This window comes from Dendrobates tinctorius, unplaced genomic scaffold, assembly GCF_039654945.1.
Source record: "Dendrobates tinctorius isolate UK_male_01 unplaced genomic scaffold, ASM3965494v1 ptg000147l, whole genome shotgun sequence".
NCBI lineage: Eukaryota > Metazoa > Chordata > Amphibia > Anura > Dendrobatidae > Dendrobates > Dendrobates tinctorius.
This window is the reverse complement of record NW_027361814.1, coordinates 14,405,363-14,419,889: the sequence shown is the minus strand read 5'-3', so window position 1 is coordinate 14,419,889 and position 14,527 is coordinate 14,405,363. Positions and strand designations below refer to the sequence as shown.

The following is a 14,527-nucleotide window of genomic DNA, read 5'->3' as shown; positions in this document are numbered from 1 at the left end:
AGGTCTCTAATTTTTATCACAGGTACACTTCAACTGTGAGAAACAGAATTTTTAAAAAATGCAGAACATCACATTCTATGATTTTTACATAAATAATTTCCATTTTATTGCATGAAATAAGTATTTGATACAAAAGAAAAACACAGCTTAATATATGGTACAGAAACCTTTTTTTGCAATTACAGAGGTCAGACATTTCCTGTTGTTCTTGACCAAGTTTGCACACACTGTCGCAAAGATTTGGCCCACTCCTCCTTTGTTGACTAAGTTTGCACACACTGTCGCAAGGTTTTGGCCCACTCCTCCATACAAATCTTCTAGGTTTCATGACTGTCACTGGGCAACATTGCGTTTCAGCTCTCTCCAAAGTTTTTCTATTGGTTTCACATCTAGTGACTGTCTAGGCCACTCCAGGACCTTGAAATGCTTCTTACAGAGCCACTCCTTAGTTGTCCTGGCTATTTGTTTCGGGTCACTGTCATGCTGTTAAACACAACCACCACCCATCTTCAATGCTTTTGCTGAGAGAAGGAGGTTTTTGGCCAACATCTGGCAATACATGAACACATCCTTCCTCCCTTTAATACGGTGCTGTCGTCCTGTCCCCTTTGCAGAACAGCACCCCCAAAGTATGATGTTTTCCTCACCATGCTTCATGGTTGGAACGGTGTTCTTGGGGTTGTTCTCATCCTTCTTCTTCCTCCAAAAATGGCAAGACGAGTTGATACAAAAAAGTTCTATTTTAGTCTCATCTGACAACATAACTTTCTCTCATGTCTCCTCTGGATCAACCAGATGATCATCGGCAAACTTCAAACGGGCCTGGACATGTGCTGGCGAGAGCAGGGTAACCTTGCATGCCATGCAAGGTTTTAATCCATAACGGCATAGTGTGGTACTAACGGTAATGTTTGAGACTGTGGTCCCAACTCTTCACGTCATTGACTACAGGAAACGTCTGACCTCTGTAATTGCAAAGAAAGGTTACGGTACCAAATATTAAGTTTTGTTTTTCTATTGTATCAAATACTTATTTTATGCAATAAAATGCAAATTAATCATGTAAAAATCATACAATGTGATTTTCCGTATTTTTTTAGATTCTGTCTTTCACAGGTGAAGTGTACCTACGATAAAAATTATATCCTCTTCAGTTTGTTAAATACTTATTTTCCCCACTGTATTTATCAACCCTCTTTCATTTTTTACTTGCCATATATAATTTTAAAACAAACATTAAACATCCTTTAAAGAGCTGGCAGCTGGGGAATCACTAGTGTTGATTGCTTGGTAAGCGCTTGTGTGATTTGTTGTTTATTATCCTTTAAAGAGAACCTGTCAGCACAATTTTGCATGCTAAAGGCATGGCCACAATGACACTATTATCCAGATTAATTTACACCTTTAGTGAAGAAATCTGCAAAGTGGTTGTTCTTTAATCAGCTTTTAAAATTTTCTTGTAATATGATTTTGGAGCATAGAGGAGGGGCTGTGGGTAGGATCTTCGGCTTCTGCTCTGGAGTCTCCACCTGTCTTTGGTGTCTGTATAATATATCACAGCTTTATAAGTGACTTGCCTCTTGTTTGAAAGTTGGCGACAGCGCTGTTTTTGCAGCAGGCGGCTCTTGCGCAGACTGACTTGCCAAAAGTCTTCAATAAATTAGAGCGGATGGTGCATGTGCAAATTGAGATCTTGGCTCAATGATGGCCTTTAGAGATTTAATTAGCGGAGATCTCAATCTGTGCATGCACCGCCATGGGTGCCATTAGAGTTCAATCTGTGCTAAGCACTGCCTGCATCGAAAATGGCACAGGCACTAACTTTAAAACAGGAGGTAGGTCCCTCACAAAGCAGGATTTGTCATATAGACACCAAAGACACTGCACACTTTCCCGCACCAAATTCTGGTTACGCAAAAACTTCAAATGCTGGTTGAAGAACAACCACAAAGAGGATTTCTTCACCAAAAGTATCAATTTAATCTGTTTAATCTTCCTACTTCTAACCTATAAATACTTAAAACTCCTCTCAACCTCTGTATGTACAAACCCTCTTTACTCTGACAGCTTCAGTACCATATTTAGTTTTATTATCCTCTACTACTCTGAATTACAGTCTTTTCTTGTTTCCTTACTTTAACCCCAATTAGCACAGAGTATTCTGAAAGGTTTGCTTCGCTCTCTGGCTTCAATTCACATGAACCCAAAAAGTTCTTTAGTGGGGGTTTAAAGTTGTTCTGTTTAACATTGCATTTATGTAATTAAAAACATTCTAAATCCCGGGTCATTATGTTCTTTATCTTTTTGTGAGATTCTGATGAAACCTTAGCAGACCAGAAAGTGCTTGACTAATATGTGATGTGCTGTTGTGTTGTCATATTGTACATACAATTGCAAGACTATTTGTATTGTAGGTAGAATATACAGCTTTTGCAATGATTATCATGACTCACAAAGCAACATCTTGATAAGGTGTTACAGAATGTTATATCACAGCTGCAATGTGTATCAATTTGGTCAAGAACTACAGGAAATGTCTGACCTCTGTAATTGCAGACATAACCTTTCTGTACCGAAAATCAAGTGGAACCACTGCACCACAGACCAGGAAGAGCCTGGAAGAACGTAACTAGAGACCCTGGTGGTGTGGTTAGACTTGTGCCACAGGTGGACAACAGGTGCTACTCCAGGACAGACCCTGATACTCTAGTAGCTGAACACAAGGATTAGTACAGCAGAAACAACTCGGAGTCCAAGGTTGGACTGGATACTGGTGGCAAACGAAGGTACTGGTATACATACTGCTGGAGCATTTTTGGGTCCAGGTACCGCTGGAGCAGTTTCAGGTTCACGTACCTGAGCAGTTTTAGGTTCAAGTATCGCCTAAGTGGTTTCTGGTTCAAGTGCCGCATAAGCGGTCTCAGGTTCAGATACCACTGGAGCGGTTTCAGGTTTAGGTACCACTGGAGCGGTTTCAGGTTCAGGTACCACTGGAACGGCTCCAGGTTCAGGTACCGACCCAATAAGATAGATACCGTAAAGCCGAACTGGTACTGGTACAGGTTTAACTGAACTAGTACAGGGACCTGACAACATGCTAGCAGCTTGCAGACAGGCAAACCACAATTGTTGCTCAGGCACCTCCCAACAGGTGGAAGTGCCATAAGCACTAAGAGTCTCCCAGCAATAGGCTGGAGGCACAATAGGAATGAATGCCCTGTCACTATAAAATGCAGGAAGTGCACACGCGTGACACCGGAAGGGGAATACCAGGCTGGAGACCATAAACAGTGAAGAATGGTGACTTCACGGAGAACTTGTTGACATGAATATTACATGAAAACTCCGCCCAAGGCAACATCTCGACCCAGTTGTCGTGGTACACATTCGTGAAATGCTGCAGGAAGTTAGAAAGGATCTGGTTGACTCGCTCTACCTGACTGTTGGATTGAGGATGGTATGCAGAATAAAATTCCAAGACCCCATTCAGGAGATTACAGGTAGCTCTCCAGAACTTGTAAACTAGATGCCCCTCTTGGACACTATGTGGAGTGGAAACCCATGAAGACGGAAGCTCAGCAGCAGGTGGGAGACCAGACAATGGAATGAAATGAGTCACCACACTTCAAACAGTCTACCACAACCCAGATGAGCAAGCAGAGGTCATAGGGAGTCCGTAATGAAGTCCATTGCGATGAACTGCCAGAGAGCTGATGGAACAGGATTCAGAGATTAAAGTCTTTCCTGTCGGAATCTGAGACAAGTTGACAGGAGTCACTATGACCATTTTGGAAGACTCAATGATAAGTTGTGTTTCCTTCTCTTGGTAGATGGGCACGAATTACCTAAAAAGCTGGCCACAAATTCAAGATGAAGTAAAAGCAGGCTAAGAACAGTGACCACCTAGCTTGACAGTGATTCAACCTTTGTGCGGACTGCAAGTAAGCTAAGTTCTTATGGTCAGTGTGGATGATGACTGGATAAACTGCCCCTTCGAGAAGATAACACCACTCTCCTAGAGCAATGTTAATTGCTAGTAAGTCTTGGTCACCAATCAAGTAGTTGTGTTCAGGAGCAGAGAAGGCCTTGCAGAAGAAACCGTAGGTGACAATTCGCCCAGTGGAAAACTTCTGCATGAGAACTGCTCTGGCCCCAGAGGCTGAAGCATCCACTTCCTGGAAAAACTGTTTTTTGATTTCAGGCTTTTGATCTACAGGAGCATCGGCAAAGGCCTTCTTAAGGGTCAGAAAGGGTAGGAAAAACATTTACAGACTCCTGAATCCATACCTTTGGATTAACACCCTTACAGATCAGGGCCGAAATGTAGGCAGTTAGAGAGGAGAAATTAGGAATAAACTGGCTGTCGTAGCTGACAAATCCCAGGAAGTGCTGAATTGCCTTAAAGGGAATCTGTCACCTCATTTTGGAGCGGTATTTAAATGACTTGGGTCCGGTCCGATGGGCGATGTTTCAGGTCCTTTCTCCACCCCTCCTTGGCTGCTGTCCGCAATATTTCTTTAAATTTCTGTACTTTGCCTCCATATTATGTGCGTACGCATTGCAATCTGGACACGCGCACTATGCTTTGCCCAACTGTGAGTAAAGCCAAAAAGCATTAGAGCACGTGCACCGGTGAACTATGTCCCGGAACACAGCGAAATCTTTCGGGGACATAGTTCATGGACGCATGTGCACTAATGCTTTTCGGCTTTGCCCACTGTTGGGCAAAGCATACTGCGCGTGTGCAAGTCCAGATTGTAATGCGCATGCACCTAATATGGAGGCCAAGTATGGAAATTCACAGAAATATTGAGGACAGCGACCAAGGAGGGGTGGAGGAAAGGACCCGAAACACCGCCCATTGGATTGGACCCAAGTCATTTAAATACCGTGCCAAAATGAGGTGACAGTTTCTCTTTAATGCCATCAAGATGTGACCACTTGAGAAAGGAACACACCTTCTACATGTCCATCTTCAGAACCATATCCAAGATGATATACCCTAGGAAGAGCAGGGATGTCTGCTCAAAGACACATTTTTAATTCTTAGCATACAAGTGGTTTTCTCAATGTTTTTGAAAAACTAGATGGACATTTCTCCTATGTTATGGCAGGTCAGGAGAGAACACTAGGATATCGTCCAGGTACACCACCACACAGGACTAAAGGCGATCTCTGAAGACATTGTTCACAAACTCTGGGAAGACTGCTGGGGCATTGCTGAGCCCAAATGGCATAACACAAACATTTTTGTGACCATCATCAGTGTTGACAGTGTTCTTCCACTTATATCCTTAGCACATGCGGATTAGATTATAGGCTCCTCTCAGATCTAACTTGGAGAATACCCTGACACCTCCTAAATGATCAAACAATTCCGGCAGTGAATATTTGCTTTTGATCATGATCTGGTTAAGATCTCTATAATTGATACATGGTTGAAGAATACCATCTTCCCTTTTGATAAAAAAGAAGCCAGCTCCAGACGAAGAAGCAGAATTACAGATGAATACCCTTGAGAGATTCTCCTTTACACATGCAGACATGGCTAGGGTCTCTGCTTCCGAAAATGGATAGATATGACCTTGAGGGTGTGAAGATCATGGGAGCAAATCAATGGGATAATCATTCGGTCGATGTGAGAAACTCTCACGGTGCTAACGGGGATCTCACCAAGGTCACGGAAGTTCAGCACGGCAGGGAACGCAGCCTCACTGACCGGAGGTAACCTCGATGAGGTCACTGCCAGTCACTGAGGCTGCGCTGACAGTAGTTCAGTCACCAGTGGTTCTAGACCTGGATGGTCACATCTTGGCACCATCCAGGTTGAAAACGGATAGGAGAGGGATATAGTTGCTTTTTAATTTTAGTTTTATTACAGGAGAATGAGGGCTTCGGTGGCATAGGCGTTAAGTGAGTATAACTGTGCTTGTCATTTTTAAATAAAAAAGTAAAAGTGTGTTTTATTTTATTTCTAATAAAAGACTTTATTCTGGCTGTATCTTTACTTACCATATATCTATAGGATTAGTACTGGATAGATGTCTTATAGACACCTCTCCATTACTAAACTGTGGGCTTGATGTCACCTGACAATACAAAAGTGACATCAACCCCACAAATATGATCACCAATTGCCACCGCTACAAGGCAAGTATGAAGAGCCCAGCAAAGCACCAGCATTGGCACATCTAATAGATATGCCTTTTCTGGGCAGCTGCGGGCTGCTATTTTTAGGCTGGGGGGCCAATATCTATGGTCCTTTACCAGCCTGAGAATACCAGCCCCCAGCTGTCTGCTTTAGCAAGGCTAGTTGTCAAAAATGGGGAGACTCCATACTGTTTTTTTAATTATTTATTTAAATAATCAAGAAAAACAGCGTGACAGATTTGCAGCCCCCAGCTGTGAGTTTTACCTGGCTGGTTATCAAAAATACAGGGAAACCCAAGCCGTTTTATTTTTTAAATTATCTATTTACAGTGCAGGAGCAGCCGATGAATACTCCCATACGCCGCTCCTGCTCTCACTGTTATTAGCAGCAGCAGGTGTCGGATGATGGGAGCTGTAGTCCCATCAGCTGACACCACTGACTGGAGGTAAACTTTATACCTTCGATCATAGCTGTGGGCTCATGTTGTCATTTGACAGTGTGGGAACTGCAGCTTTCTGACCGGCGGGGATGATTTCACCGCCAATCAGAAGTGTTGTTTGCCGCACTGCCATGAACACGACAGCATGGCAAACACTGGATGTTTGGGCCCCCCATTCAAGTGAATAGGGTCTGGCTTCGGGTCCGGGTACTGTTCTGGTACCCAAACCCAAACTTTTTGTAACTGTTCGGCCGATCCGCCAGACTTGAACATCCAGGTGTCAGCCTCATACAGGTGTCAGCCCATCTCTACTTATAAGATCACTGTAAGTATTGAAGTTAGTTAAGAGTTTGCTGTATTCATTACTGGATCACTCAGTCCTTCTTTCCCTGCACCATTCGAGGGTGATTGACTAGTGTGATACAGTGGGGAAAATAAGTATTTGATACACTGTCAATTTTGCAAGTTTACCCACCTACAAAGAATGGTGAGGTCTGTAATTTTTATCTTAGGTACATTTGAGCTGTGAGAGACAGAATCTTAATAAAAAATTCAGAAAATCACATTGAATGATTTTTACATAATTAATTAGCATTTTATTGCATGAGATAAGTATTAGATTATCACACTATGACAGACTTTTGGTAACGGAGGGGGACGCAAACTGTCCTTGGAATTGGGAACCTAACTATCTCTGTTCTGGGGGTACTCTTGATGGTAGAGAGGCCTGAGTCTCCAACCTTAATGATCTCTTGTTATTCACTAAACTGTCCCCTCCCCCCTTCCCCAGGAGACCCGGACAGGAAAGCTAGTGTATCAACATGTAAGACAGACAGGGGTTAAAGAAAGTAACAAACATAAAAACACACACCATAAGTAATGAGGTATAAAGGGAAGGATAGGAATGCACCAACCAAATGGGATTAAGATAATGTGGAAAGCAAACACTCAAGACAGCACACAACAATCTCTAGTAGCAACACGATCACCAATACAGCGTCTCCAAGGAGTAAGGAATCAAAGCTTTCACTGGCATGCCAGAGAGGGTCTGGCCAGGTTTTATAGGAACAGTTAACAACCAGATATGAAACAGCTGAAAAGAAGCTGCATGTTTATGACCAGCATAGAAAGGGTATTTAACCTCTTCAGCACCAAAGAAAACCAAATTAATTTAATATGGGATCCAACCAGACAGGCTAAATTGAAGATCTCCCAGGTTGATGTGACACACTCGCGACATTGATACAATAGAATAATAAAACTTACGGTAATATTTGGTACAGAAATCTTTGTTTGCAATTACAGAAATCAGATGTTTCTTGTAGTTCTTGACCATGTTTGCACAAACTGCAGCAGGGATTTTGACCCACCCCTCCGCACTAAATAGATAAGGAGTTATATGAAAATGTATTTGACCACCGCTTTAATGAGTTAAGTACATTTAAATGGGTTGCCTGCTATTTGAAAAAAATCCTTCTTAAATTCAGCAGGTCTCCATGTAAAATTTAAGCACAATATACTCACCTGCCCAGACCCGGCTCAGTTCCGGGGAGGTTGGTGCTGCCTTTCCTGGTGGCGCATGACATTGTTCTGTCATATGAGCATTACAACCAATCAGCTGCTACACATTGGCTGCAGCGCTCACACTTCCATCAGAATTCTGAGCTTCATCCAAGTTACATCCACCAATGGTCTGCAGCACTCATGTGACATAAGGAAAGAGTGGACCTCTCATTTAATGTTTGGGTTCTATTGTTAAACATTGAAAATAAATGATGGAAAACAAATAAGTTGATTACTGTAGAAATATTCTGGAATTACAGATATGTCCTTTCTTCACTTTGCTCCAAGTAGAGGCTTAACATATCCAAAACTGGTAAATATTGCATCTAACCACTGATTCCGAGTCATATCTTTACTTTATTAATCATAATATTTCAACCATGCTCCAGATCACAATCTAAAGTGGCCAGTTATTCAGTCCACCATAAAAATATAAAGGAGGTCCAATGAAGACCCCCATTGTACTTATACCCAATGCTATTATTTTGACACTTCATGGAGTTAAACAGTTTAAATTTGGTCTAAGAGGTTTGGCATACCTTTTGTGAAATCTCTCCAAAGCCTTTAGCTGACTAGACAGTGCTTAACAAATATTTGATGAGCCTGGTCCCTGTACAATGTCCTTCTTGTGCATACAATTGCAAGACTGTCCGTGGGTGTAAACACAATATAAAACATTTAAAAGGCCAAACACAGAAGTCACTGTCCTGTTTGCTTGCAAAATGGGGCACTGGACTGTATGTGTGGGGTTGGTCATATTGCAGATCTTAGGGGCACTGGAAGCAAAGCTGTAAGTACAGAAGTTGTATTTTACTTTTGTATTATATTTCATAGACTTTTAGATTTTTCTATTGTTCTAGACTGTAGTTATTTTTTTCTAGTAATTTCCAAAAGCAAAAGTTCATTCTGCATCTGTATTGATTGATTTTTAATATGTATGCAATATCTCTAAGGTTGTAATCAACACAATTGATAAAAATCTCACTTACCTTAATTTATCAATTTGAGAACTGTTTGCTATAACAGTTTCTTTAAACAAAGTATGAGCCAAAAGGAAATAGATTTTCATTATTTATTTCATTATGTGCAATTGAAGTTGGTCTATCGGAAGGCCCCATACACAATAGACCGATATCGGCTGAACCCACCGATATCGACAGGTTCGGACGACGGTCTAATGTGTATGGGGGAACTGATTGGCGGATGATCGGGACAGATATTGATCAGATTTTTCCAAATTTGATTGCATTATTCTCCCAAAGAAAAGCCACAGGCCGATTGTCATAGAGGACACAAAAGCATTCAGCAGAACGAGTGCACCTGTGTTTGGAAGAGTTGTATGAAATGGCTTTCAGATGAATGATCGTCCTGAATCATTGTTCGGTCAACAGCCATATAACGTGTATGACCATCTTTGGTTCTAAAAGTTGATTGAGATCCCCCCAACCTACTGTCTCCTTCCCCACCATCCTGTAGCATGTAAGCCCGAAAGGGCAGGGTCCTCTCTCCACTCTGTATCAGTCTGTCATTGTTAGTTTGTTTACTGTAATTGATATATGTAATTTGTATTTAACAATGTTCTCATGTACAGCACCATGGAATCAATGGTGCTTTAGAAATAAATAATAATAATAATCTTGGAAAGACAGTCCTTTTGACGATACACTGTGTGAATAGACCTTATTTAATTTACTTATTAGCTTGCAATGTCATATAATAAAACTGCTCCAAAAACGTTTAAAAAATGAGGTCCTTGAGTTATAAACTTCTCCTGAAACAGCAGATCTAAGGCCGGCAATGCTCTGTAAAAACATGCTGTTCATATTTCCTTGATAGTCTGGTTGGTATATTATGGTACACTACTACTCCCCTCTTGCCTGGGAGGGGAAGGGTACAGACTGAGGTCGGATTCAGGAGCTAAGGCAAGGTATGTAGCTCCGGTAACTTCACCAGAAAGTAATCCGGAGAACAGGGCGAGCTAGCAGTGCGCGCTGCCCGAGAACCAACATCAGGCTATTGCACCTGTGTATTGCTGAGGCCCCAGCCCCACAGTGTGAATACATCATAACACACTGCGGGGCGGGATTTGGGGCCTCAGCAACACGCAGGCGCAATAGCCTGATGTCGGTTCTTGGGCAGCTCGCACTACGCATGCCCGAGAACTCTTGTCACAGCGCAGGTGCCGGCATTCAAAACAGGAGGAGGTAGCGGAGCACAGGGGCATGGTGGGCGGTGCCCAGGCACAAGACAAGTGGCATGATTGATGGATGGTAGGCGGTGCCCAGGCACAAGACATAGGCATGATGGATGGGAGGCGGCTGATACAGGGGGACACACCATACCTATGGGACACTGTTATGATTGAGTCACCGTAGGAGGCAAAAACAGAAATGCTAGCTAAGTCCTGAAAACCAGAGAAGTTGGCAACTATCAGATTGCAGACCCCTGAACCTATCAACACAACTAGCAGTAGCCGTGGGGGGTTCCTACGATGACCTAGACCCCTCGATCACAGCCGAAGAGATACATAGGCCTAAAGAAGGAAAGGGGAAATCTAACTGCCCCAGAGCAGACCCCAAAGCAATAGGCAGCCCCCCACATATAATGACGGTGAAGCAAGATGAAAACACTTACACAGACAGAAACTACCTAGATAGGAACGGATAGGAAGGCTGCTGTCTGCAATCTGCCAAAACCCTATCAGAGACAAAAGCCAACAAGCTGATATAAAAATGGCCCTGAAGCAACTAAGCTTCAAAAACTAAATCAGCACTCAGGTACTTTCAGAAGACAGAGCTCACGGAACACTGCACACTCCAGCAGGGAGTGGCAGAATCCAAAAAGCAAGAAAAACAAAAACAAACCTTAGATGCAAAAAGGCAAAACAGAAAACTTAGCTTTAGGAGAGCAGGAATCAGACTGGTGTCCAAGAGTCCACAGAGAAATCACCCGCAGGGCAGAAAGGGCGTAGGCTGCCTTAAATCCAGTCAGTGACTCCACTCAGCCAATCGTCTTCATTAGTCCCAGGTGCCTGATAATCAGGCTCACTACCTTCCTTCACTAGAATAGGGCGTTCACCAGGCCTCAGTGACGGAGGGGAAAATGAACTCACAACAGTACCCCCCCTTGAGGAGGGGTCACCGAACCCTCAACCATGCCACCAGGGCGATCAGGGTGAGCCCGATGAAAGGCACGCACCAATCTTTTGGCATGATTATCAGAGGCAGAGACCCAGGAATTATCCTCCTGACCATAACCCTTCCACTTAACCAAATACTGGAGTCTCCGTCTAGCCAGACGGGAATCCAGAATTTTCTCTACCTCATATTCCAAGTTACCTTCAACCAATACAGGGTCCGGAGGTGCCACCTCAGGCACAACTGGCTCAACAAACCTCTTCAACAAGGACTTATGGAACACATTATGGATCTTAAATGTGACAGGAAGAGCCAAACAAAAAGAGACAGGATTAATAATCTCCAAAATCTTGTAAGGTCCAATAAATCTAGGCTTAAACTTAGGAGAAGCCACCTTCATAGCAATATTTTTTGATGATAACCACACCATATCACCAATCTTAAACTGGGGACCAATGGTCCTATGTCGATTGGAAAACCGCTGGGCCTTTTCCTGGGAGAGAGATAACTTATCCACCACTTGGTCCCAGATCTGGTGCATTCTCTCCACCACAGTGTCAACACCTGGGCAGGCAGAGGGCTCCACCTGCCCTGAAGAAAATCGAGGATGAAACTCAAAGTTACAAAAAAAAGGTGACATCAAAGTGGCAGAACTAGCTCTATTATTTAAAGCAAATTCGGCCAAGGGCAAAATTGAAACCCAATCATCCTGATCAGCGGAAATAAAACATCTCAAATACGACTCCAAGGTCTGGTTTGTTCTCTCTGTCTGCCCATTGGTCTGAGGGTGAAAAGCAGAGGAGAAGGACAACTGAATTCCCAACTTGGAACAGAACGTCCTCCAAAATTTAGACACAAATTGAACTCCTCTGTCAGATACAATGTTCTCAGGAATCCCGTGCAAGGGAACCACCTGTTGCAAAAACAGGGGCACCAACTCAGAGGAAGATGGCAACTTAGGGAGTGGTACAAGATGAACCATCTTAGAGAACCTATCACAAATCACCCAAATAACAGTCATTCTTTGAGAGACCGGCATATCAGAGATGAAATCCATTGAAATATGGGTCCATGGCCTCCTGGGGACCGGCAAAGGCATCAACAACCCACTAGAGCGAGAACAAGATTTAGATCGGGAGCAAGTCCCACACGACTGCACAAAATTCCTGACATCATGAGACAAGGTGGGCCACCAAAAAGAGCGACTCACCAGATCTCTAGTACCAAAAATACCCGGATGACCAGCCAATGCAGAGCAATGAACTTCAGACATCACTCTCTTCCTCCACTGGTCAGGAACATACAACTTTCCACTGGGGCAACGCTCAGGTTTGTCCTCCTGGAACTCTTGCAGAGCAAGTCTCAAATCGGGCGAGATGGCAGAAAGAACTACCCCTTCGCCTAAGATGGTAGCAGGCTTGGTCACCACAGGAGAATCAGCAAAGAAACTCCTAGAGAGGGCGTCTGCCTTGACATTTTTAGTTCCAGGAAGGAAAGAGACCACAAAATCAAAACGTGTAAAAAACAAGGCCCACCTAGCCTGTCTAGGGTTCAAGCGTTTAGCCGACTCTAGGTAAATCAAATTTTTGTGGTCAGTGAGGACCACAACTTGATGTTTGGCTCCCTCCAACCAATGTCTCCACTCCTCAAATGCCCATTTCATGGCCAACAGTTCCCGATTTTCCACATCATAGTTACGTTCAGATGGAGAGAACTTTCGGGAAAAGAAAGCACAGGGATTCATTTTAGATGTTACCGGATCCTTTTGGGACAACACTGCTCCTGCACCAATCTCAGAAGCAACCACCTCTACCTGAAACGGGAGTGAGACATCAGGTTGCCGCAGAACCGGGGCGGAGGTAAATCTACGCTTCAGCTCCTGAAAGGAAGCAACCGCCTCCGGAGACCAATTCAACACATCCGCACCCTTCCTGGTCAGGTCAGTCAATGGTTTGGCAATACTAGAAAATTTTGCTATAAATTTTCGATAAAAATTAGCAAAACCCAAAAACTTCTGGAGGGCCTTCAAAGAAGTGGGCTGAACCCAATCATAAATGGCCTGTACCTTGGCCGGGTCCATTTCAATAGTTGACGGAGACAAAATAAATCCCAAAAAAGAAATCCTCTGTACTCCAAAAAGGCATTTTGATCCTTTGACATACAGAGAATTCTCTCTCAAGATCCGGAACACAGTCCGAATATGTTCCACATGAGCATCCCAATCCTTGGAGAAGATCAAAATATCGTCCAGATAGATAATCAAAAATTTATCGACAAAGTCTCGGAAAATATCGTTCATGAAGCACTGGAAGACAGAAGGGGCATTAGTGAGCCCAAAAGGCATCACCAGGTACTCAAAATGTCCCTCCGGAGTATTAAACGCCATCTTCCATTCATCCCCCTGTTTAATGCGGATAAGATTATACGCCCCCTTGAGGTCAAGCTTGGTAAACCAGCAAGCACCTCTGACTCTAGAGAATAGATCCGAAATCAGGGGTAACGGATACTGATATTTAATAGTAATTTTATTGAGGGCACGATAATCAATACACGGCCTTAAAGAACCATCCTTCTTGGCCACAAAAAAAAAAACGGCACCCAAGGGTGAAGAGGATGGTCTAATATGACCCTTCTCCAATGCCTCCTTAATATAGGACCGCATAGCCTCGTGCTCGGGTACAGATAAATTGAAGAGCCGACCCTTAGGAAATTTACACCCCAGGCTTAGTTCAATTGCACAGTCATAACTCCTATGAGGAGGCAAGGACGCAGACTCATTCTCACTAAATACATCATAGAAGTCCGCCAAATAGTCAGGAACCTCATGCGACTGAGGAGAGGTGGAAAAAAACGGAGCCTCACTAAAGGTACACCGGCAACCCCAACTCACCACAGACACAGACTTCCAATCCAAAACTGGATTATGAATCTGCAACCAGGGAAACCCCAGAACAACGGCATCATGCAGACCATGCAACACCAAAAATCTGCAATTTTCTTGGTGGTCTGGGGCGACCCGCATGACCAACTGGGTCCAAAACTGAGGTTTATTTTTAGCCAGAGGGGTAGCATCAATCCCCCTCAAAGGGATAGGCGTCTGCAGAGGTGTCAACGGAAATCCACAACGTTTAGCAAAATCCAAGTCCATTAGGTTTAGCGCTGCTCCAGAATCCACAAAAGCCTTGGCGGAAAATGTGGACAGGGAACAGATCAGAGTAATCGCCAAAAGAAACTTAG

At 43.5% G+C, this 14,527-nt stretch overlaps 1 protein-coding gene across 2 annotated transcripts in view; it reads left to right on the top strand.

The window, feature by feature from the left end:
* Window positions 1–8,788: 8,788 nt before the first annotated feature.
* LOC141049743 (alpha-2-macroglobulin-like) overlaps window positions 8,789–14,527 on the top strand; it is a 434,279-nt gene continuing 428,540 nt past the window's right edge. Inside the window, exon 1 of one of the 2 annotated variants that reach the window (XM_073546466.1) lies at window positions 8,789–8,943. In XM_073546466.1, coding sequence (XP_073402567.1) covers window positions 8,876–8,943 — 68 coding nt within the window. In that variant the 5' untranslated portion in view covers window positions 8,789–8,875. The remainder of the gene's footprint in view (window positions 8,944–14,527) is intronic. The other variant, XM_073546469.1, reaches the window with a different exon arrangement.